Here is a 24,178-nt window from a genome sequence, read left to right on the forward strand (position 1 = left end):
TACTGGACTTATGAGCTTCGGACATTACTTGTTGTTTGTGGTTGTGAACCAGTACGTGTCCTACCCAACAACAGGGTCTAAATGTATCAATGGAAGAGTAGGGAGACCACCTCAACCAAATGTGCTAGTAGTTATATTGTAACTAACAACATACTCTGATGGGATAAAATAACAATGTATTCATTTAAATAAGCTCCCGATTCCAGCTTTAACTAACACAAATTTAAATGTATTTAAAGTGATAAGTGATGGGGAACCGCTAATAGTAAACAATATTGCTGCTCTTGAACGTAGCCCCATTTGGAACCTCTCCGAGATTAGGTCCCACAGCGTCGGGTGTCGGCAGATGACGACCGAAAATTGGCCTCTAATGTTGATTCTTACCCTTTTCCGCACATCGTATCCAAAAAGTAAAGTTCGTCCCCCTTCCTCTCACATGTTAACATTTTTAACGGTCAAGAAAATCTACCTGACGGGTTGAAACAAGCGTTTAAATCGCTTTTTCAGTCAGCCTGTGGCCAGTCAACCCCCGTCCGCATGCGCAGTACTGCTCCCGTAGGATTGCATTGGGAAAACATGGCACACAGGCTGACTGAACTCTTGAACGTTGCTTCGATTGCTGCTTGTTGGTCCTCCACGATCCCACAATGCATCGCTGCCGTGTGCCTTCTGCCTGTGTCCACGTCAAAGTTGTCAACCATCGCACCCTAGAAGCCGATAATGGCTGCAGTTGAGGTGGCACTCCAGTCTCCACAGGCGCTGTTTAGTTTCGAGCCGGGCTTCAAAACCATCGTCAAATAATGCGGATAAACATTACCGATGATGCGAATAGCAACATAACCTCGCCACCTAGGGTTTCTGCCGTTTGGTCGAGCTAGAATGGCGTTTAGCTCGCCTGTCTTGACATTACCGTACACGGCGTACGAGTTTAGCCTTATAGACCCCGAATGACAGCGTATGTCAGCTCTAAAGGCGAGTTGGTCGACCCAATAAAACAAAGTGTGTATCGTTGAACCAAGAGGTGTTTCTGTGGTCGAGAATCGATCTGTATGACCTATTAGCTAACGTTGTAAACTCGCCAGCCACGGTTAGGCTAGCTAGCTTAGTGTTTTTTTTTTTTGCCTTTCTTTGTTTTTGTTTTGTTTTTGACTTTCACCGAGATGTCATCGTGGCTTGGTGGGCTTGGCTCTGGCCTCGGCCAGTCCCTTGGCCAGGTGGGGGGAAGCCTGTCATCCTTCACGGGACAGATCTCTACGTTTACCAAAGATATGTTGCTGGAAGGGGTTGAAGAAGTAGGAGGTAAGACACTCACATCAAGAGCTAGCCTGGGATCAAGACTATCATATATGTATTTAATCGAGTCTGACTTGATACAATACATCTATAATAGTCTTCTTGAGCCAAGGCTAATCAAGAGCCAACAACATGCAGTCCTGATTTTGTGCTTTCATGTCCCATATTCATATTGTATATCGTTTTCCATGTGGAAAAACATGCAATACCACCACTGGGGATTGAATTGATACACAGATGTTTCCACTGCAGTCACACACAGCTGGTGATAACTAATACCAGCCAGAGGTAATGGTTTGAATTGGAAACCAGGAACATGATGAGGCTATAATTTGTGATGGCACCAAGAAATATTCACTGTATGTTGTACTGTAGAAAAATACCACTTTCTCCAGTAAAAAAGCATTCATTCATCCAAAAAGCTGTTCAGCTGTATAAAGCAAACAGCTTGTGCGAGATAGCCCAAAGGAATGTCACAAAAAGAACTTTGATCACAGATCTCCACCTCACAGGCATGGCACAAAAAAGTTCATAGGGTCAATCATGTCCACAGATAAATTATCTGTACATTTCATCGAAGAGTGCAGTTGCGTGCAGATAATGTAAAAATATTGTATCGGAGTCGGACAACTCCAGAATGTTTGTGTCCTCAGCCAAGCAAGATTTCTGTCATGTGAACCTGGTTAAACAGAACTGAGTGTTTGAGTGAGAATGTATTTGTGAGGAGGAGGATGTTCTGTGGTGTCCATTAGAACAGTGAATCTCAACCTTTTCTGGATCAGGGCCCACTTGAAAATGTTGAAAGTGTTGTGTAGTTACCTTGCCATGATGTACCTCCAAAGGTGGACAAGAAATACAAAAATGATTGCTCCATTGTTTAGAAAATGATAATTCAAATTATGCTTCTCATTGATTTACATTGTACGGTGAAACAGCTCTCAAAGTCACTCTTTTAGCACATAAACGAACACAAACAAAGCTGATTCAGACAATCTAAAACATCACCAAACCCAGTACTGTTTTTTTTTAACCTATTTTTATTAGGAAGAAAACCCAGACATCGACGTATCCGGATCTTAAAATATTAAAATCAACAGGAAGTTGACATTTTTATTTAAAAAACAAACCGTACTGGGGTTTGTGATGTTCTATGTTGTCTGAATCAGCTTTGTTTGTGATTGTTTACAGGCTAAAAGAGTGACTTTGAGTGCTGTTTCAAGTCAATGAGGGGCATATTTTGATTGATCAATGTCTAATCAGTGGAGCATACATTTTAGATTTCTTTTCCACCTTTGGCGTTACATCACGTCAAGGTAAACAACCCAAACCTCTACCAAAGTGGTCTTGCCCTTTAAGTTCCTATAATTTCTAGAGGATTCACAATGGGGCATATTAAAATGTGTTCAGAGCTACTTTCTGGTTGTTAGTAATACTGACTTTATAACGCATGCTGTTTTAAAACCCAAACCACAGATGCTACCACCGAGCTGCAGGTGTCCAATACCAAACTGGTAGAAGTGGAGTCTGCTTTCACTGCTCAAAAGTTGGAGGTCAGATTCTTAAGTCTATATTTGTATTTGAAATGTAGTCTCTACCCTACATTTTTTAATATGATAAATCTATAATTTTCTGTGTCTGAATGTTAATGACTCACCTTTGCTCTATCTGCTCCAGCATGAGAGATTTAAGAAGCTGCATGCAGAACTGGAAGAGAAGTTGGAGGCCTCAGAGATCCAGATCAAACAGCAGTCTATGGAGTACAGAACCCTATTGCAGCAGAAAGATGTACGGGATTTTACATTTACATTTCAGGCATTATGCTAATGTTTGTTTACATTCCAAGAAGTGGCCATCAAGAAGTGGCCATGTAGGGGTCGTAACATGCTCTCATTCCTAAATTTAACGCAACAATGGGAAAGGTTTTGATTCTTTGGATAGGCAACATTACACGCCATAGAAGAATGCAAGGGTGTGATGTGATATGTTGTTCGACAGGTTGTGATGCGGATAATCTGTTATGACGAACACAAAAGAAAATGCACCGAACAGAACATTAAAACAAAATCAGTTTGTTACTGTACAGCACTGCAGTCTAAATCACAACTCAACTATACTGTATAGTGTATACTGTATGTCAAGATGACATTCAAGTCAAGCTGAAATGAAAAATGTCTTTTGAACCCTTTTAGAGCACACACTCTTGTAATGGGCACCTATTTAACATGTGCAACTTATATAAATATGTATTTATTTATATATATAAAGCATGACATGCACACGTCAATCAATGTTCCACACAAAAATGTATTATCTCCTCCTGGTCTAAGGTTCATCATTGTCTCCCCAGGTGGATATCAATCACCTCAAAGCCCGTCAGAGTGGCCTACACGAAGAAGTGCAGAAGATGCAGCAGTCGGCACAAACGGCTTCCATCGGCGCCGCCGTTCTTCCTGTCTCCACTTCCTCCACAACCTCTACCTCATCCTCAGCCTCCTCCTTCCTTCCAAGACCCCCGGGGTCCGATCATGGCTTCCATGGGGACGAAATGGACTTCAGCGATGTCCTCTGGTCTCAGCAGGAGATCAACCGGCTGTCGACAGAGGTCATGCGACTGGAGGCTGAGGTGGCACACTGGAGGCGTGTGTCTCAGGTCAGATGGTGGTCTGTTTGTGCACAGCTTAAGCCCAATTTATACTTGGTTGTTAGCTTATTAGATCAGCTATTATCGGATGTACGACAGAGCATATATTGGACATTAGATGTCAGCTTAGTGGAATTTGATACATAAATCAGTTAGTCGATATGAGCCAGGAAGTTCAGGCAGTTATAGGAACGTGTTGAAAGTGGATTTGATTAGTGGATTTTGTCAGCTATTATTTGGCTCAGGTCTCTTTTTTTAAATTGCAGGCATCAAATTCATCAGGAACTGGAAATGGCGACCAGGGTGAGATTATAAAACTTCAAAGGATTATCAAGGTGAGTGTGACTGCATTTCAGTTTTCCACTGCCACCCTAATCGCAAGTTCTGAAGCGGATAGTTCCTGTCCTTGATTCTGATCGTCTGAGTGTCGTTGTAAAACACACGGCAGATACTATGATGCGTACCGTTTGGTACCTTCCATGCTTTTGCATAGCAACTTTCTTGTTTGTGTGGGCAGTCACAGGGAATGCTTTCTTGTAGAAAGTATTCTTGTAATGAGACAAAATTAAAAACAGTTTCAATTGAGAAATGTCTATGATTTTCCATGGCAAACCACAGCCTCTCGTGGTTTATTGCTTTGTTTCAACCCCTGGAATTCATTTTAAAGACACCACACGTAGATGACATAACTATTGATACAAGGACTTATAATTATGACTTTTTTCTCACTGCTGCTTTGGAACAGGAGCTGCGAGAGGAGATGAGCCGCGAGGTGGACGAGCACCAGCATGAGCTGACGGCTTTGCAAGATGCCCAGCGGCAGAAGATGGCTGACATCTCCCGGAGACACAGAGAGGAGCTGGCTGAGTACGAGGAGAGGATAGAAGAGTTGGAGGAACAGCACCAGGATGGTGAGAACGTTGGAAGTGGACACATTGGGGTAGATTCTGTGTGTTTTTCAGCCCAACAGAACAAGGCATTAAAACAGCTAAATGCTAAAAATGTACCAGAGGAGCAGCTATAGAGGGGTTAGACGTTATAATTGGCGAAGTAGAGACATTATGATTCTGGGTATCTTACTGGCTCATCTGTCATTGAGGGTCTTTGGTTTTCAACCCAGTGGAATCCGTGGAACAACCGCATTGTAGTTAAGGCTCATTGTTTTGCTTTTGGAATTTATCACGAGCGAAGCAAAGTATCAACACCACAAAATAAACAGAAAGATAAATAAATAATAAAAACAACCAGCGCTAACTATAGTGGATGTGAATTTTTAATTAGGTTTATTCGGCTTCTTTCCACGTGTCTGTGACAAATGCCAATGCTTTCTCTCAACGTAAACATTTGTTATTACGCAACATGAAAGGATCTATTTTCCAATTCTGAATTATTTTCTGCCCAGGTGGTGGTCAGGTCACAGGACCACCAGATTCCTCCAAACTGCTGGAGCTCCAGAGCACCATCCAGTGTCTACAGGAGGAGGCACAGGTGCAAGAGAAACTTTTGCAGGAGCTCACCACCAGCCTGGAGGAGGCCAGGAGAAAGCAGGCCTGTCTGCAGCTGGAGAAAGATGAGACCCAGGGTGAGAACAGTGAGCTGCTGCAGAACTACACACGGCTGCAAGCCTCTGTCTCAGAGCTCCAGACAAGGGTACAAGAGCAAGAGGGCAAAGCTTTGCACAAAGCCCAGCTGGACAGCGAGATCCAGGGCCTGAGGAAAGCTCTCGCAGGTATATTTTCTTATCTTTGTGATTCTGCCAAATGTTATATTGTAGGTTTAGCAAATCTGGTACAGGTAAGCTGGTTCAGTACAGGTGAATAATATGTAATTGTGTGTCTTACCATTATTATATCTGATGATTTTACTGCACTTGTCATTTTGTTATGAAGAATACAAATATAGTTTATCTGAATCTGCAATTAGGGCCATGAAAATGTCTTTCTTATATACTATACCTTTGAAGGTTGTTATACATATACTCTATACATATCATATACATATTAATCTTGGGTTCAAACTTTTAATAAAATATTTCTTCAACATCTTTCCAGGTGCAGAGCAGGAAGTATTGCGGCTAAAGAGTCTTGCTGAGGCAAGTGTTGATAAGATCACAAACAAACAAAACTAATGCAATGTCATATTCATGGTGCTAAATCTTCCTAAATCTTTCTTTTCCTAACTTCCTAAGTAATATTCTTTTTTTTTCTAAGACTGAACCAAAGGAAGAAGTAGAGCATGCAGATATTTTGGAGCTGAACACCATCATTGGAACAATGAAACAGGAAAAGGATTTTCTGGAACAGGAAAAGGTCAGTGTTTTTTCTGTATTGGAACCTACAAAACCTTAAATTATATAATACACTTCTCACCATGCAAGTAAGTAAGCATGTAAAAAAAAAAGTCAATGTTCTACCAAAGTCCAATGGCCACTTGAGTTGATTTGTGTGATCTGTGTTAGATTAGTCTATGAATGGCCCTGTTCATGGTCCCCCATACAGAGTGTTCAAATAATTTATATGTTGTCAAACAAATTGCTCCATAAAATCCTTTGACGGCCCACTCTCCTGTCTAAGATATATCATATATCTGTTGGTTGTCATTGTTTTTTTTTCTTTGCCAGCTAAATCTGCAAGAGAGACTCAGAGCGGCTGAGGAGAATGTATCTAGTGGGGGAGGTGTGGGAAGGAGTGACCTGGAGGAGCTGGAGGACCTGAAGGTGGAGCTGGAGAAGAGAGAGAGAGCCCTGAAGGACACACAAGACGAACGAGACACTTTGATGGCCGAACTGGAGGAACTGGATGGGCAAAACCAGGAAGCCACACAGGTTTGACTGACTAAAATAATTTGGACCATGAGAAATTGTGCATACTCAAAAACATACGCATGTTTTTTAATATACTGCATTGATTAAACAAATATATAAAAATGGTGCCTTGTGTGGCTAAACCATTCAATCATAACATCCTAGTTTTGATTCCAACCTCTGAGCTTGTTATCTCCTCATCTCTGTCCGTCTCAATAACAGCAGAAATGTATTAAATGATCTAAACAAACAAAAAATCATAATTGACACAGAAGAATTTGAAAATGAAATAAGCCTGTATTTACTCCATTTGACTGCAGACCAATTTTCTCCTTTTAATATTTGTACTTGAACAAAACTTTTGTGATCGCAACCAAGTAAAGTACAGAGAGAAACTGATTGGCATGTCCTTTCCTTATGTTTAGCATATGATCTCAGTGAAGGATCAGCTTTCCGGGCAGCTGAAGGACGCCGAGGTTGAGGTGACCAGACTGTCCACGGAGCTCAACGTGGCCAAAAACCAGGCAGGTGCCTTGGAACAAGAGCTGGAGACCCAGAAGGAGAAACTGAGCCAGAGTGCTTTCACCCTCAATGACCTGCACATGAGCAAGCAGCAGCTGGAGAGCACAGTGAAGGAGCTCAAAGACAAACTGGGGCGTGGGCAAGAACAGAGCAAGGAGGCCCGCAGAGAAGCCTCTGAGCTGAGGAAAACCCTACAGGAGAGAGAGGAACATCTGTCTGCCACCAGGGCAGAGCTGAGTCAGGTTGGAGAGAGAGGAGGTGAGATGGAGGGGGTGAGAGAGGTGTTGGCAGAGAAGGAGGGGGAGCTGTCGGAGCTGAGGAGAGAGCTGGCCGAGATGAGGAGCACCCATGAGAAGGTGATGTCGGAGGACTTTGAAATTAAGATGGAAAACCAGAGGTTGAAGGCGGAGGACGAGCTGACTGAGGTTCAAATTGAAGAGCTCGGCAAGCAGTTGAGGGAAGGCCAGATGGCTCTGAACAGGACGGTACGGGAGAAGGACACTCGTATTGAAGCCTTGAAGCTAGAGAAGGGCCAGCTGGAGGGAGAGTTGGGTCAGGCTGAGAAGGCACTAACAGAGCTGACTAAACAGTACCAGCAGACCATCGAGGAGCTCACACGGGCCCGCTCCATGGATGCCTCTGCCTTGCAGACGGAGCATGAGCGTGCCATCAAGATCAACCAGGAGAAGGACCTTGAGATAGCCCACCTGAAGAGGGACATAGAGCAGATGGCATCTGACCACAGAGACACAAATGAAATGCTCTCCATCACAGTCGCCGGACAAAAGCAGCTGACGGACCTGCTACAGGAGAAGGACACTTTTATGGACACGCTTAAGCAGAATGCTGCAGAGCTGCAGAGGGAAATGGAGGACAGCATTTGCGTTGCAAACAAGGAAGTTGAAGCCCTTAGACAGGCGCTAGATAACAAAGACAAACAGCTGGGCGGCATGAAGGAGGAAAACAGTCACCTGAAGGAGGAGATCGATCGCCTCAGAGACCAGCAAAGCAGGCCTCAGCCCCTGGCTGAGCCCAGGACCCTGGATATTATTACTGAACTGGAGACTGAGATCACCCAGCTTAAGTCTTCCAGGGACGCCCTGGACGAGGAGGTCCAAACCCTGAGGAGAACCATGGAGGAGCTGCAGGCTTCTCTCCTCCACTCCCAGCAGTCTCTCCAAGCACAGCAGAGTGAGCTGGAGCAGGCCCACTCTCGCCAGGAGCAGACAGCGCTCAACTACAACAGGCTTATCCACGCCAAGGAAGAAGAGATCGCCCGGCTCCAGCAGGCAGTGGACAGCATCACCGAGCACCGGGGACACCCTAACGACCCCCCCGTACAGGGGGTAGTCATCCTCCAGGAGGACAAGACCCAGTCACTAAATGGTGAGAATGGCAACGAGAAGCATGACTTGTCCAAGGTGGAGATAGAACGTCTGGTTAGGGGCATTAAGGAGAAGGAGAATGAAATCAACCAACTCAGTGAGAAAAATCTCTCCCTGGCCAAGCAGCTTGACCAGCTGTCAGGGTCTCGCGACGAGATGGGCAAGCTCTCTCAGATGGTTCTCCAGAAAGACCTGGAAATCCAGGCACTGCACGCCAGAGTCTCCATGGGTGGAGGACTTAGTCAAGATTTCTTATTACTCCAACAGCAGATGCACGCCTATGCCGTGGAGAGGGAGCAGGTGCTGGCCGTGCTGAACGAGAAGACCAGGGAGAACAGCCAGTTTCGCTCTGATTACCATCGCATGATGGACATCATGGCAGGGAAGGAGGCGGCCTTGCTGAAGCTCCAGCAAGAGAACCAGCGCCTCTCCTCCATGAGTGACCCATCAGGAAACCAGGAGATGTTCCGGGAGACCATCCAGAACCTGTCGCGTATCATCAGGGAGAAGGACATCGAGATTGACGCCCTGACCCAAAAGTGCCAGACCCTGGTGGCTGTCCTGCAGTTGTCAGGAGGGGAAACTGACTCCGCCTCCGGGGGTGGAGGTGTGAGCAGCAACCAGTTTGAGGAGCTCCTCCACGAGAGAGACACACTAAAGCAGCAGGTAAAGAAAATGGATGAGTGGAAGCAGCAAGTGATCACCACAGTGAAGAACATGCAGCACGAGTCAGCCCAGCTGCAGGAGGAACTGATCAAACTGCAGGGTCAGGTCTCTGCCGACAGTGACTGCAGCTCCAAGCTGTCAGTAGACTACACCCGGCTCATCCAGAGCTACGAGCAGAAGGAGAGGAAGCTTGGCACCTTGAGCCAGGAGCTTGCCCATGTTCAGCACACCATCAGTCAGCTCAGTACCACCAAAGACGTTCTGTTGGGTAAACTGGACAGTGTCGCACAGTATCCAGATGTTTCTCTGTCTCCCCAGACTGCCAGGACTTTCCTTGCAACGGAGGCCCCTCTAAGCCACCAGGGGGCAGCGTCATCAAACAACGAGGGCCTGCACAAACAGATTAAGTTGCTGCAAGCTCTGCTGGCCGAGAGGGAGGCCATGATCAGGACTCTACAAGAGAACAACCACCGCCTGTCCAACTCTGCGTTAGCCTCGGAGAGCGAGCAGAGAGGCCAGGCGGAGGAGGCTCGGCGGGTCAGAGAGAGGCTGGAGGCACTGCAGACGGCTGTCAGAGAGAAGGACCTCCTGATCAAAACCAAAGGAGACCAGTTGAACCAGGTCAGCGAGGCGCTGCGCAACCGCGGAAACGACAACGACGTGCTGAAGCAGGCAGTGACCAACCTGAAGGAACGCGCCCTGATCTTGGAGATGGATGTCAAGAAGATGAAGGAAGAGAATGAGATGGTGACTGCACGCTCCCGGGAAAAGGAGTCAGAGTTCCGGGCGCTGCAAGAAACCAACATGCAGGTATCTCTCCTGCTGAGGGAGAAAGAGTTTGAGCTGAGTGCCGTGAGCGAGAAGGCCAGCACCATGGAGAAGATGCTCAAGGACAAAGAGCAGGTCAGTTGTGAACACGTAATTAATTGTTATTCATATTTATACAGAATAGAAAATGTAGTGTTCACATGTGAAAATGAGCCCATGCCTTCATTAGGGCAAAATAAAAAGTTAGAATAAATGCTATGTAGAATAAATACACAATCCAACACAAGAGCCTACATATTCCAGTTGATATTTGCGAAATGTGAAATTCTTGATTGTTTGTTTGGGGAGAAAATGCATCAAGGATGTAATTTCTGCTCACGTGATGTTTAAAGACTTTCAACGCTCGCCCCAACCAACCAAGCATGTGCTGTCCGCTGACACCTTTTCTTGAGACCATCTCAAGACCTTATTTCTTAGTAATAAGCATAATTGTGTACTAATCATCAGATTAACACAGTCTTTAATTGGTTAATTTCTTGTCTAATATTTCCTCTCTGAATGACAAATGTGAAATACAGGTGGTTGTGATCTCCTATATGAATATCTCACACAGGGTAAGTCTGGGGAGCTCAACCAGCTGCTGAATGAGATGAGGTCGATGCAGGAGAAAGCTGTGATGTTCCAGCAGGAGAGAGACCAGGTGATGCTGGCTCTCAAACAGAAGCAAATGGAGACGACAGCCGTACACAATGAGGTAGGTTGGTAGCTAGGATCAACAGGTCTTTGCTTATACCTATTGTCACAGCTCCTACGTGGGTGGGGGTTGGATGAGTAATGAGTCAAATACATCCTTCTTTCAACAAAGTGCTCTTATAGCAAGGCACTTCATCACCCAAATGCTTTCACTAAGCTACTTGTGACAGTTGAAGGCTGTGGTTGCCCTGGGCGGCTCCTTGGACTGATGTGCATGCATGTGTGATTGTATGTTCAGGTGTGTAATTGTAAATAAGATACTAAGTTCAAATTAAATATTTTGAGGGCACTATTTGGCTCTTGAGAAGTATTCAGACTAAAATACACAGTCAAGTTTTCAATGTTAATTTAATATTTTTTAACCTACAGTGTAAAGAATTTGGTTCCATTTGAGTTAAGACTTAGAAGTTTACAGTGTACAATGCAGAACCTTTGGTATACACTTTGCGTTACTGCTACCTTTCACATCAGTGTTCTTTGTCCTCCTCTCTCAGCTGCAGCATGTGAAGGACAAAGAACAGCGTCTGAACCTGGAACTGGAAAGGTTGCGCAACCACTTGCTGGAGATCGAGGACTCGTACACCCGGGAGGCTTTATCTGCAGAGGAAAGGGAGGCAGAGCTACGCAAGAGAGTAGCCCTTCTGGATGACAGACTGGCCACTTCCTCCAGTGCAGTGGAGAATGCCAGGTTAGTGGAAGACAAATTATTTCAGTGGTTCTCAACTTTTTAATTTCAAGGCACTTTGCATTACTAGGCCACCCCGCATTATTAGGCCACAGACCCCCATACATGTGAGAGTGCAAAAAAAGACGGATACAGATTTGTTTGGGCGGCCACAGCTGAATGGGTAGAGAGGCCACCTGGGAAACGGAAGGTTGCAGGTTGTGTCACTATTGGCCCATTTGCCTGGTGGCCGGTGTTCATTTCTCACACTGTCCTGCTCCAGCCAACAGGCTAGCATGCAGGTGGAGTCTCTACAGGACCAGCTGAGTGGAGTGGTGAAGCAGAGGGACGAAGCACGGCTCCAGCTCCGCATCTCCCAGGAGCAGGTCAACCAGTATGCAGTGTCACTCTCCAACCTGCAGATGGTGCTAGAGCAATTCCAGCAAGGCAAGTTGGTTGCTACTTTAAGCAGTTATTTTATAGTACCTATGGAGTGTATCAGTCTTATGACACTAAAGTGTAAATGCTGTTAACAGTTCAAGTGGATATACTGTAACAGTGCAATTATGTACCGTTTCACACATCATAAACCTGACTTCACTAATGTGTTCCAAATTTCCAATATTTTATTTTTTCCGAATGCTTAAAATATGCGTGATAGTTAATTAGTCCATGTTAACTTCTGTAAACATGGAATAATTAACTTAAGTGTGTTCCTGTAGAAGAGAAAGCCATGTATTCATCAGAGCTGGACAAGCACAGGAAGGAGAAGGACGAGTGGAGAAGGAAAGCTTTGACACTGGAGGACAAAACTGCTGCGCTTCAGGTAGAAGACCAATCAGAGAAACCAAACACCACACACTATTTTTACCGTGTGTCATTGTCATTACCAATGATTGCAATGCAATCTCATTGAAGAACTGTTGAACACTAATGTATAGGACTTCATAAAATAAGCCCCAAGCCATACTTTATTTAAGTATAATAGTCTACCTGCTATATAAAGTGCAAATATGCCCATAATGGACTGGACATTTGCATCAATGTAATAACCCTGGCAATAACGGACGGGTACAATGAGTAACTAAAGTTTTCTATGCAAGCGTGTTTATTGTACACTTTAAATCTCTTAACTTTTTGGGGAAAATCGTTAACCAGGTGTCCATATTTTAGGCAAATACTTTCAAAGATTTTCAAACTTTTTCTACAAGCTGTAGAAGGAAAGTTCTGACAGATCTCCTTGTAGATTGGCTGTTTTCGCTATTTTGAAAAAATAAGAGGGTGTTCCTTACTGGTGCTGTCCTGTGTTTCTGTCAGGTGAACTTGGATGAGGCCAATGCTGCCCTGGATTCAGCCTCTCGCCTCACAGACCAGCTGGATTTCAAAGAGGAGCAGCTTGAAGAACTGAAAAACCAAGGTCAGACTTGAAGCTGTTTTCAAGAGCCAAACTCAGCATGTGACTTCTGAAGTGCAAGTGAATGATTGGGATATTAAGAGATTATCTTTGAATAGACTTCTGTAATCAGGATTCTTAATCATGATTATTAGTATTTTAATGATTAATAATATCAGGTCTTCAGAGTGCACCCATTTTGGGCGCACATGCACCCACAAACCTATCCAGAAATACAAATGTTCAGTGGTATCTCCAGTGCACCTTAAATGTAGCATGTCTGTCTATGTGTGTGTACATATGTGTTAATACACCTAAATTATACGCTGTTGCATGTGAAACTAAAAAGTTAGTTTGGAGCCTGAATATTAATCTCATATTAGCATATTGACTATTTTTCAACTACATCTGCTTTAGTACTCTGAGGGAGAGTTCGGTAGTGCTGTCATGCCAAATTCTATAATTATTAGTTGTGGAAGCTAAAATCACAATATGGGATTGCACACAATTGTGGCGACTAAAACTGAGCTCAAAGTCTTTACAGCAAATGGAAGGTGGTTTCACTAAGCTGTAATGAAATAAATAATGTTGACGACTGATTTATGCCTCAGTTCAAAGACCACGGCACCCCCATGTTCTGCTTTTGTTTAAGATGTCATGGATGATATGCGTTTTTTTAAATCCCTGCCTCGCTGGCATTCTCTAATGGCATGTACATTTTATACCTTGTTCTGATTGCCAAATAGTCTTTCAACATTGAATAATGGTAGGGATCCTTATACTATACTCAGAGAGCCATGCTATGCCCAGCCTTTAGAACGCATTGGGTTCAGTTTTGTTAGCAGGGACATTTGTTATTCTGGGTTCTTATCAAAGACTAAAATAACAAAAATAGAATCAATCAAATTACATCAACTGTTGAATTCTTATGGGGTAGATTTTCCCACGTTTTTTTTTTTTTTTTGGGTTCTGTCAGTCTACTGATTTCCAGCTATCAGCTTTAGACATGGCCATGACATCACAAGAAATTCTCAGACATACTTTTTTTTTTTTCCCCTAAAATGAAAAGCATGGTTTGCAGTAATGTATAACAACATGAAACATGATTTGATATACGAAAACGTTTACATACATCGTCTTAAATGGGGCTTAAGTCGTTCAAAGTTCAGTTTGAGTGTATTTTATATTTACTTGTTTGCTTGTTCATTGTATAATTCAAATGTATTATAAAATGTAAAAAACGTTTTGACAAAATATCAGTCAAAACATTGGTGGGCTAGGGCTCTCCAAATCTGGCATTGGTTTTGGACTCTTACCAGACTGAACAAACACCTTGACACACATCATGGATTGGCAATGTAAAGTGCAGAAAGCAAGGGGGGAGAGTCTCTTCGTTTAACACGTTTATGTCTGTAACACAGGTGTCTAGTGGTAATGTGCCAACTGTCAACATGTTGTGATCTGCAGTCTCACTGATGACAAAGTCTAACTTTGGAATGTCTGCTCAGCAAATATGTCAACGTTACCGTTTAGAAATGAGTCCTAAATCATACGCATCTGAGAGTGTGCTTGTATGGACACGTGGACACATCTATGTACTCACATGTATGTGTGACGTGCAAATGTGATGATTTATTTTGTTTGTTTGTACTGAATGTGTTTTTTTTGTGTGTATCTATGTAATATTTTCTGGCCACTAAGGTTGACTTTTGTATTGCTTGATAATGTTTGCTTGAAATTCTTATGCCTTATTTATGCTTTATTAAACGTGCATCTTGCCGCACATAAAAAATGGCTGATATGCAAACTCACAATGCAGCGCACTGCGACATGCTTTTAGGTGTAGATCAGCTATTTTCTGTGCACAACACAAGTGCCGTGCAAGTATACGTGAATCATACTTTAGTGATCTGTAAATCGTATTCTATGGTTGCAAGTTGTAAGTAGTTTTTTATATGACCTACTGTATAACTATAATGTAAGTGTGTGTGTGTATTTCTTGCAGTGGATATGAGACAAGAGATGTTGGAAGAGGCTCAAAAGAAGTTGGTGAACCTGCTAAACAGCACAGAGGGCAAAGTAGACAAGTAAGTGCCGCAGCAATCCTAACTGGAATAAAACCCACATTCCCTTAGGCTTGTTTTATATACTTGGTTGCGTGCTGGTATCACACGCATTGCACGGCAAAGTGTTATAAGTTATTTTCAGTGCGCATCACTGGAGTGCAACCAAGCATAAATCAGGCTTATATCAGCTGAACTGAGATTATAACTACTCGCCACATACTGATTTTTATTGGACTCTTAAGTAAGTTATGGTTATATACTTTACTGGGCGTAGTGCCCAGTCAAATCTTAAGAGTTAAATTAGTACTGAGGACTTTACTGTGCAGAAGAGAGATACAGGTGGGGCAAGGGAGTGGCATGCAACAAAGCCCAGAAAAGATTTGAACCCTTAAAGGATCTACACCATGAATAGAGGGTATGCGTGTGACATCATCATCAAACCCGGAAGTTATGCAGGAATGCCTACTGAGTGTCAAAAAAATACTTTCTGGCCTTGACAGCCCATGCATCCAAACAGAAAAGTCATATCTGATTGCATTAAACAACATTAAACAATGTTAAACTCACTTTGCATGTTGCTTTGCCACTCGCTTTGCCACTCGATGTGCCATTCACTTTAAGCATGCGCATACCCTCTATTTAAAAAAAAAATAATAATATCATATTGTTTATGTACCTCAAACGTTTTTCAAAAGGTTTGAGCCTAAATCAAGCCTCAGATATACTCATTCCAACTAACTTCTCTCTGGCTTATAAAGCACTTTCACCTGCAATACCACATTGTCCTGTTTGGCACGGGGCGCTATTGAGCCAGTTTGTATGCATGTTATCTCCTGGTTCTGTGTGGAAAAAGTTTTTTTTTTAAATGATTTTTTTTTTTTTTTTGGGGGGAACTGAAAAATGGGAGGGATTGTACCCTGACGTGACGTCACGTCAGGGTGCAAATCAGTTTGGCCTGTTTTGAGACCAATTTACAGAAAACCCCAGATTTGCTGTGAAAGCCTGAGTGTTCAAACTGGGGTATTTTGGGGCATAGAAGACAGGTAGGGGAGACCAAAAACACACAAAAAAGAAGAAAAAGTAAAAATTCATGGTGTAGTCCCTTTAAAAGAGTAGTTCACCCAAACTTATTTTCTATCAATTACACACCCCATGAAGCCTTGAATTCATGAGATTTTTTTGTTTTTGTCGCATTCCTAAGCCAATAATTTGATGACCCAAGAGTCTCCTACTGACGGTGACCCGGTCATCAAATTATTGGCCAAAGAATGTTACAAAAACAAAACGATCTCCATGATTTCAAGGCTTCATGGGGTATGTAAAAAAATAAGTAATTTTTTTGGTGAACTACTCCTTTAATGTCACTATTACTGTAGGTCAAATTATGACTGGAATTATTAATGAGAGTAGACTACTTGATTGCAACGTCCCCAGTTGGAGTCCAGATTGAGATCATTGTTGCATGTCTTTTGTCCTCTCTGCCTTCAATTTCTCTCTACACCGCATCGTCTAAATAAAGCAAAACTGCATAAAAAATAATGTTAAAATAAGAGCAAATAAAGAATGAATTTACACACGGGGATCAGTACATTATATGGTAACTTAGCCTAACTTCTTTCAGAATGTTCGCTGGATTACATGTCTAATCACTGTCATGGTTTTCCCTGTATAGATTTCAAGTGAGAAAGACGATTTTCTTGTTGTTGTCTGAATGAACTCATTTTGCTGAGATTTATAAGCGTGATTTCATGCTGGTTTGAACTTAGCAGAACAACAATCAGATCTATTCTGTAATGATTTTGTCATCACATGCACATTTTAAGTGATGTCAAAATGACTAGAGCAAGCTTGTGAGTTGTAGTAGCCCTGAAGAGGGGATGATCATTTCAGAATAAACTGAAGCAAACTCTCAGTTACGACAGTCGATTGGCAGAAGTAAGCAACTGTCAAAGTCGTCTGTTACTTATTATTCTGTCACCAAGGGCTGAGGGGGTGTTCACATGCACAACAGTGCCCAAGGGACTAAACCAAACAAATCATCTGTGTTTTAACCATAGAATAATAGGCCTTAATGTTGCTTAGGATATTTCAGATTACCCAAAAGTGCATCAGGACAGGTCTCTACCATCCATCCATACCTAAATCTACTTTACACCCATGCTTCCAGTACAACAACTCTCTTGTTGGTTCCTTTCCACAGAGTTCTTATGCGCAACCTGTTCATGGGCTACTTTCACACGCCTAAAACCAGGCGTGCCGAGGTGCTGAGGCTCATGGGGAGTGTGCTGGGCTTGACAAGAGAAGATGTTGACCAGGTGACTATTCAATTCTGTTCACACCCATTACCTTTAGGGCTGTTTTTGGCAATGAATATTGGAACATAAAAATAAGAATAAAATGTTTGTCTATAAAGCCTATTTCTGTAATATGCAAAGAAATGAATGGCAAAGACGGATAACAATAATCAAAATAAATAATGTACCATGGCCAAAACAGCCCATATACAGTACATATTTTATTTTACATATATGTACGTATATATGTTTTGGTAACACTTTACTTAAAGGTCGGGTCTATAATCCATTGTAATCCCCCCAAAATCGATGATTTTATTAAAATCACAAAAAAAAGGTTATCGATTAAATCAGTTTGTCCTATATAAACATGTTTCCTACTATGTATACACATTAAGTAAAATAGAATGCACACGATGTGCGTGTGCGCGCATGACGTCGATAAAATAATCACCATTACACCACTGGTGCCCACTGTCCAGCCAGCCTCATCCTTCTCTCCCTGAACTTGTCCGTGACCCGTGGGAGGCCCCCATAGAAGAGGTCCACATTTCAGTGAGACCCCTGTTAACACTGATCACACTATAGCAAGCAAAATTACTTACACCACCTTTAATTTCTCATTCATCACATGCACTTGAAACTTTTTCAAATACTGTATATACCAATTGAGACTCCACCGATTGTCCCAGTGCCTGGTCAGTTACATTGTACAGTACCGTGTTCATTTATATCAGGTCACTCTGACCGCATGCAATCTCTCCTTGTTGTCACTGTTTTTTTATAAGCGTTTGATCAGCTCTATCAGTAGCCCAGTTGGGATCTTCTCCTGAATATGAACATGCGGTGGCCCAAGTCAAATATCAGCCAAATACTATATTCCCAATCCCTTTTTTAACTCGAGCAGCCACTGAGAATCCAGTCGTAGCTTAGCGCGCTAAGCTCGGCATTTCCTCATCCAGAGTTTGCTGGCAGGAGCTGCATGGGACCACATCCAACTATTCCCAGCATATTACCCAACTGCCTTAAAGGAAAACAGCTTGAGAGTAAGGGGCAAATGTGATTACAACTCCTCAGAAGACCCAGTTTTATTGCGCTTGAGGTTGTTCCGCTCTTTTGTTGTTCTTTTTTTTTGTTTTACTTCTCCCTCATCCTGTTAATGCTATTGAAATGTTCCACTCAACTCATGTTAACCAAGTGTCCCAGAAAACCAAGCTGACTTTTTCAGAAAAACCCTTGGTGGAGAAACACTGTCCTGTTCTTCTTTTTAAAAGATCACACTTTGTTCAGATCAGATTTGTTTTAAATTCTTTAAATTTTAATTTGTAGTATTCTTAAAAGTAATTAAAGCAATATTTATTTAGGTACTCTTTTCAGAGATCCAATTTGACTTTTGAAATGGCTGAGGGGAGACCAATTCCAAAACACTTTTTCTGCCAACTACATAAAGTTTTCTGGAACAGTTGTTTTGGACTCACTCCTCGTATTGTTCATATGGTGTATCTGATTATTGACGACTTAACACTCCTTGAGGATATTTGGCTTAGCCCTTAAAAGTTATTTGGAACCCTGATCGCTGACATCATCGACTTTGGCAGGATTCAGCCAACCTCCTGGAAAGACCCCATGCATAGTATGTCCCATGAGATCACAGAGCTGACAAGAGCGTGGATGCTTACCATAACCTTTGTGCCATTTATGATCAATAGCAAATGTCTAATACTGAATTTGTGATTCTTTTAATTTATCGTCTCCGCCAGGCCGGAAGGTCAAAGGCCGTACGTGTGTGTGTCTTTGATCAGCTAATCTCCAGCACTGTTGGACAGATTGGCGTGAAACTGTGCACGCACACTCCCTTGAGGCCAGAGCAGAACCTCTGCCCCAAATTTTTCACATCGGCCTGTTACGGTGCCACCAGGAGGCAGACGTTTTCAAAACATTTTTTTATACTACTACATATTTTTCTGGCCCGTTATGCACAAAATGCCACCAATCATGAATCATTTTTGCTACTACTCCTAGTCTCCTACAGATTTAGTCCAAAACTCACACAAATCGGCACAAATTATCTCTAGGGTCATGTGATCAAGATTTATCAGTCAGATTATTCAGATCCCATTTCAATTGGATATGACTGCCTTCCAAAGTGTGCGGGCCCTGGGTAGGAAACCCAGCCTGGCGGAGACCTGCCCTTGAGGTGCCTTTTGAGTATGGCACTAAAACAGCCTATTGCGTCACCAACACTGCTCACTGCAGCATAAGACTGTGATAGAACTAGGCAACTTCCAGATGTGAGTTTGTGAATCAATATAAACTTCACTTCCCATCCAACTAGTTCCCCAGGCTGTTGTTGTGAATACAAATCTGTTCTTAGTCAATTTAGTTTTGGTCCACTGGGTTAAACAAGGTTTCACCTCACATTTTAATACATGGTTAGGATGACCTTGCTGCTTAATTACTGCAATAGATGGTGTAATGTTCATTCGTCCACTCTTTCTTGACCCCTGTCATTCACTTCCCTGCAGATGTTGGAGGAGGACGGGAGACAGGGGGTCACTGGCTGGGTATCCAGCTGGCTGGGAGGCAGGGGAGCACAGAGTGTCCCTAACACCCCCCAGAGGCCCACCCAGAGCCAAGGCTTTAACTCGGTGAGAAGACAAGAGCAAGAAACCTTCTTTAGGATGAAGTTAACAAGCACACTCGAGAACACACATTCTAGAGAACACATTTTAGAACACGCACATTCTAGAACACAAACATTCTCAAGCACACTATAACAGAAGCACACTGTAGGACATGCACTTTATTGATTCTAGAATGTGTATGCTTGTGGTTTTCAACGTTGTGGTCCTTGAGGGGGTTCCAGGGGGTCCCCAGCTAAATGACTGATGGTTAATGTTCACCATGACAACACAATAATTGAACATATATACAAGAACTGATATTTTATCTCAGTTTCACTGTTATCTTTATTGTTTCTTCACTGTATTGGAACACATGCATTCTAGGACACAATACATTCTAGAATACACATTGAAACTCTAGACCACAAACATTCTATAATATACACAGTCTAGAACACATTGCTACCTGGCTGGGAGATCTCGGTGTGTGAAAGCTGGGAGAACCCAGTCAGGGTTCTTACCCATTACAAATGGGTAAGATCCCTCAAGGATCGATCCTGGGCCCTGTTCTATTTTCATTATATATAAATAATTGCTTTATCCCTAGATGGTTGCCAAGCCCATTTCTATGCAGACGACACCATCATTTACTGTATTGCTGATTCTGTCCAGCTTGCAACTGAGAACCTGCAGCTCTCATTTAATGCACTCCAAGATCTAGACATGCTAGAATCTAGAATATACTCAATGTAGTGTGTACGTACACACGCCCTGTTGCAATAATTATTTTTGTTGCACGTGTAGTACACACACTTCTCTACACACACACACAAACACACACTCGACTCACTCAATCCCACACGTCGGTACTTTACTCTGACCTGTGTTTTCCTTTTCCTGTAAACTGCAGTCCTTCTCAGAGATGTTTGTCAAATTCCTGGAGGTGGAGTCCTCCCCCTCTCTGCCTCCTCTAACGCTCCTCCATGACATCAAACCCCTGAGCGCTCCGCCTCCTGGGAGGACCAGCAGCAGCTCTGCTCTCACCTCTGTTACAGGTACAGCAACCAGCACTCTGGGAGCAAACACAGCCTGCATGTTTCCTTCTCTCATGTCAGACACATCAAGCAGGACATGGCTGCAGACATGTCAGGCTTAATTTACATCAGTTAACCATTATTTCTATTGCGATTGCTTTGCTTTTCATGCTCGTTTTTTTATCTCCACCAGGCAGTATGCCAGGGCCGGAGATTGTTTTCGCCCCTGTCTGTCTGTCTTTGCACGGCCAATCTGGGAAACCATTGGACCGATCAGTGCTAAACCTTTCATGCACACAGCCGGTAGTAGACCAAGGAATAAGTACCTCCACCCCAAAATGTTCTAATTGGCCTCATGGTGGCACTATACCAGCCCACTTAACATTTTAGCGTATAACATCATGTATCATATAGAGTTTTTATCCAGGCTATAATTGGCTTCCAAAGTTTTTGGTAAGTGATTTCCTGATAAAAATGATATAGGACCAGAATGGAAACAAGTCCCCAGGACTTTTTTGTGTAATCCTTTTAGCCTAAATGTCTGACTGTACCTTGTGCTGTTTACATTTCTGACTAATAAAGTATTCAGTCAATCAAATTCACTTAGACCCTGAGGGGTTGCCACAAATGTGCCAAACATCACTTGCAAAAATGTGCATCATGTGTACCTTTTTGTTCTGTGAGCAAGCACATGAAGCTTCATTTAGCTTCTAACCTTTTCTTCAGGATCGAGGCCATGCTTGGTTTCTCATTGCAAGTTATTATTGAATGTTAGATTTATTTACTGTACTGTATCTAAAAAGTAGGACTGGAAGGTAACTGATTACAGGTACTCTTGTTATTGAAAGTGATTAGCTTTTTCATGTATATGTGCGTTTGGAGGACATTCTTAAATCAATCATTCTATTTTAACATAAGTAGATTTTTGTATTATATTGTAATGTATTGTACTCTCTTACTTTTGGAAAGACAAGTATTAGAGAATAGCACAGTTATATGCTGTTATTATTGGAAAGTAAGAAAGAAATCCATCCCATCCAACTTGGTGTTGAGGATGTGCATGCATGCATAAGTCACCGTACAGAGAATAGAAACTAATCTAATGAATGTTGCATCAGGTGTTGCAGCAGGCAGCAAACGGGCCGGCGAGTCCAACCCATTCCTAGCCCCTCGTTCTGCTGCCGTCCCCTTGCTGAGCTCGGCTGGTGCTGGGGCCGGAGGCGTCGGAGGTCACCTGTTGATGAAACCCATATCAGATGCCCTGCCCTCCTTCACACCCGTGCCTGTCTCTGTCGAGGCTAGCGGGCTCAAAGACCTGCTGAAGCAGTGATTGGATCCAAGTGTTTCTGTGTGTCAGTTGAAGGTCTCCTCTCATGTCAGCTGATGTTGGACACTACATACTTCACACTGGAAAAGATGTGGTGGTGGTGCTGTTCTTACTTGAAGTGTTCTTGCTATTGGCCTGTTCCAAAGTAGTGTTGGTGAAGAAGGTGTGGCTATTTCTCAAACTAAGTAACCACTTAGTCAACTGTAGTTGACCAGAGTCCCCCAGGGCTGTATTCTAGGGATCTCCCTGTTATTGCTCTAGTCTACACAACATATCTTCACCGACAATAACCGTTCTACAGGCTCACAACGCAACATGTTGTGAGCTTGTAGATCTGCTATCTTTGACGACTGTTCGTCCCAGAATAGGGACAGTGGGACACAAGGGTTCAAGTGGATAACAGTACAGGTTAAGGCGGCTACATTATAGCACCACCTCCCTATTTTCAGTGTAACAAAACAAGCATTGAGAGAACACTAACCAACGCTGCTACTACAGTACTTGCTGCTCTTCGGTTTATGGCTGTGAAGTGATGACTTGAGCAAACACACAGCAAAACCCTCAGTGTTAATTCAACTCTGAGAGAGTAACAATGGATCCTTGTGGGTCCATCGGTCCCCTCTTATTTGGGAGGAGACTAAAATCAACCTGAAATATTCTGAGGAATTAGATTTTGATCTATTGCTGTTCTATGCAACATTTGTTTTGCCCTTTACACCATCTATGGATGTGTTTTAGCCACATCAATGTTACATTATATAGGCATCTGGTCTGTGTACAACATTAATGATGCATTCAGTAAGCAGGTGACTTCCTTTTAAAATGGTTTTGTATTCAGAGTGCAATGTATATGTACATTTTAAAAAAGAAATGGTTTTTGATTATGGGTCAGGCCAATATGTTTTAAGTTCTGAACGCAAGTGACCTTGTAAACTAATTGTGTGCTGTGCAATACACACAGGTGTGCAATACAAAACATCGCCTGTGTTTGCAAGAGAAAACATGCTTGCCCCAGTTCCTGCATTTGAGAGCTTTATTTCCCTTCTCTTTTGAGTTTCTTCTTATGTTTTTTTTTCAATTTTAGACATAAAGTATAATCTGTCTGATGCAAGGCTCGCTTGATAGTCTTTTGGCACCAGTAGCGATGCTTAGAGATTTATGCGGTTCCCTACATCTGTTAAAACCATACAGACGTTTCTGCAAAATGTTGTATTTCCTTAGATGGCCAGACTGTGATATAGTGTTGTAATTCCAGCAGTAATTGTGGGCTGTGGTTGGTCAGAGGATCCGACTAGGAGACTGCTCTTATGCATAAATACAGTACTGTTATATAGTTATATAAATATATATATGTAAATTGAGTGGCGTTTTTCATATTTATGGGGCACTTAGGAAGTTCGGGTTCTGTCCAAGTGCCTATACATTTTTTGCAATTTAGATAATTGTATGATTTGGATTGTAAATGGTTAATATAAATATATATTTGCAAATGTAATAACTGCACATTGAAAATGATTTACATGAGAAAGCAAGCCAACAATGTAATAAATAATAGCTGCTCAGCATTTTTGTATGGACATCCACAATCAGCAACCATAGCAGAAAAAAATGTTGCAAAGGGTTTTTCCTGGAGAATTGACTAAAATGTAACTGTAAAATAAGGTTTTGTAGGTGTTTAATCAGAAAATTGAAAAAGTGTATTTAGATTGTTAACTTTGGAGGATGCGTAAGTACCACCAGTCTCTGAATTGGATATTTTGTTTCAAACGAATAAAGGTACTAACTGCCCCCCCTTACTAAGTATCTTGTTGTGCACTTTCTCTCGAATTGAGTTATTTTTCGCATCGTGAGCTACAACAGAGATCCTACAGATTTATTATTGTGGGAATAGTATGCGCAGGCTGAGCCAGATGTGCAATATTGTGTTCAGTAGTAGGCTATGTGG

The 24,178-nt window shown here is 42.5% G+C and overlaps 1 protein-coding gene across 1 annotated transcript; it reads left to right on the forward strand.

Moving 5' to 3' along the window:
* Nucleotides 1–691: 691 nt before the first annotated feature.
* On the forward strand, nucleotides 692–24,020 carry trip11 (thyroid hormone receptor interactor 11). Its single transcript, XM_080413231.1, has 21 exons — nucleotides 692–1,299; nucleotides 2,767–2,843; nucleotides 2,968–3,078; nucleotides 3,641–3,943; nucleotides 4,201–4,269; nucleotides 4,680–4,845; nucleotides 5,337–5,663; nucleotides 5,986–6,026; nucleotides 6,145–6,243; nucleotides 6,555–6,758; nucleotides 7,163–10,213; nucleotides 10,692–10,832; nucleotides 11,326–11,519; nucleotides 11,779–11,942; nucleotides 12,218–12,321; nucleotides 12,813–12,912; nucleotides 14,894–14,975; nucleotides 17,155–17,269; nucleotides 19,774–19,896; nucleotides 20,783–20,927; nucleotides 22,025–24,020. Exons 1-21 carry the CDS (start codon nucleotides 1,161–1,163, stop codon nucleotides 22,234–22,236), a joined length of 5,967 nt encoding a protein of 1,988 aa, XP_080269357.1. The 5' UTR covers nucleotides 692–1,160; the 3' UTR covers nucleotides 22,237–24,020.
* The last annotated feature ends 158 nt before the right edge of the window (nucleotides 24,021–24,178 follow it).

Source organism: Gymnoscopelus braueri, assembly GCF_963280865.1.
Source record: "Gymnoscopelus braueri genome assembly, chromosome: 19".
In the NCBI taxonomy this organism is placed as follows: Eukaryota; Metazoa; Chordata; class Actinopteri; order Myctophiformes; family Myctophidae; genus Gymnoscopelus; species Gymnoscopelus braueri.

Bases quoted from the DNA above. Each gene is read 5' to 3' on its own strand.
- trip11 (XM_080413231.1), top strand. From the start codon at position 1,161: ATGTCATCGTGGCTTGGTGGGCTTGGCTCTGGCCTCGGCCAGTCCCTT. The intron at 4,270-4,679 runs GTGAGTGTGACT...GCTTTGGAACAG, and splicing joins AACTTCAAAGGATTATCAAG to GAGCTGCGAGAGGAGATGAG. The intron at 11,943-12,217 runs GCAAGTTGGTTG...GTGTTCCTGTAG, and splicing joins GCTAGAGCAATTCCAGCAAG to AAGAGAAAGCCATGTATTCA.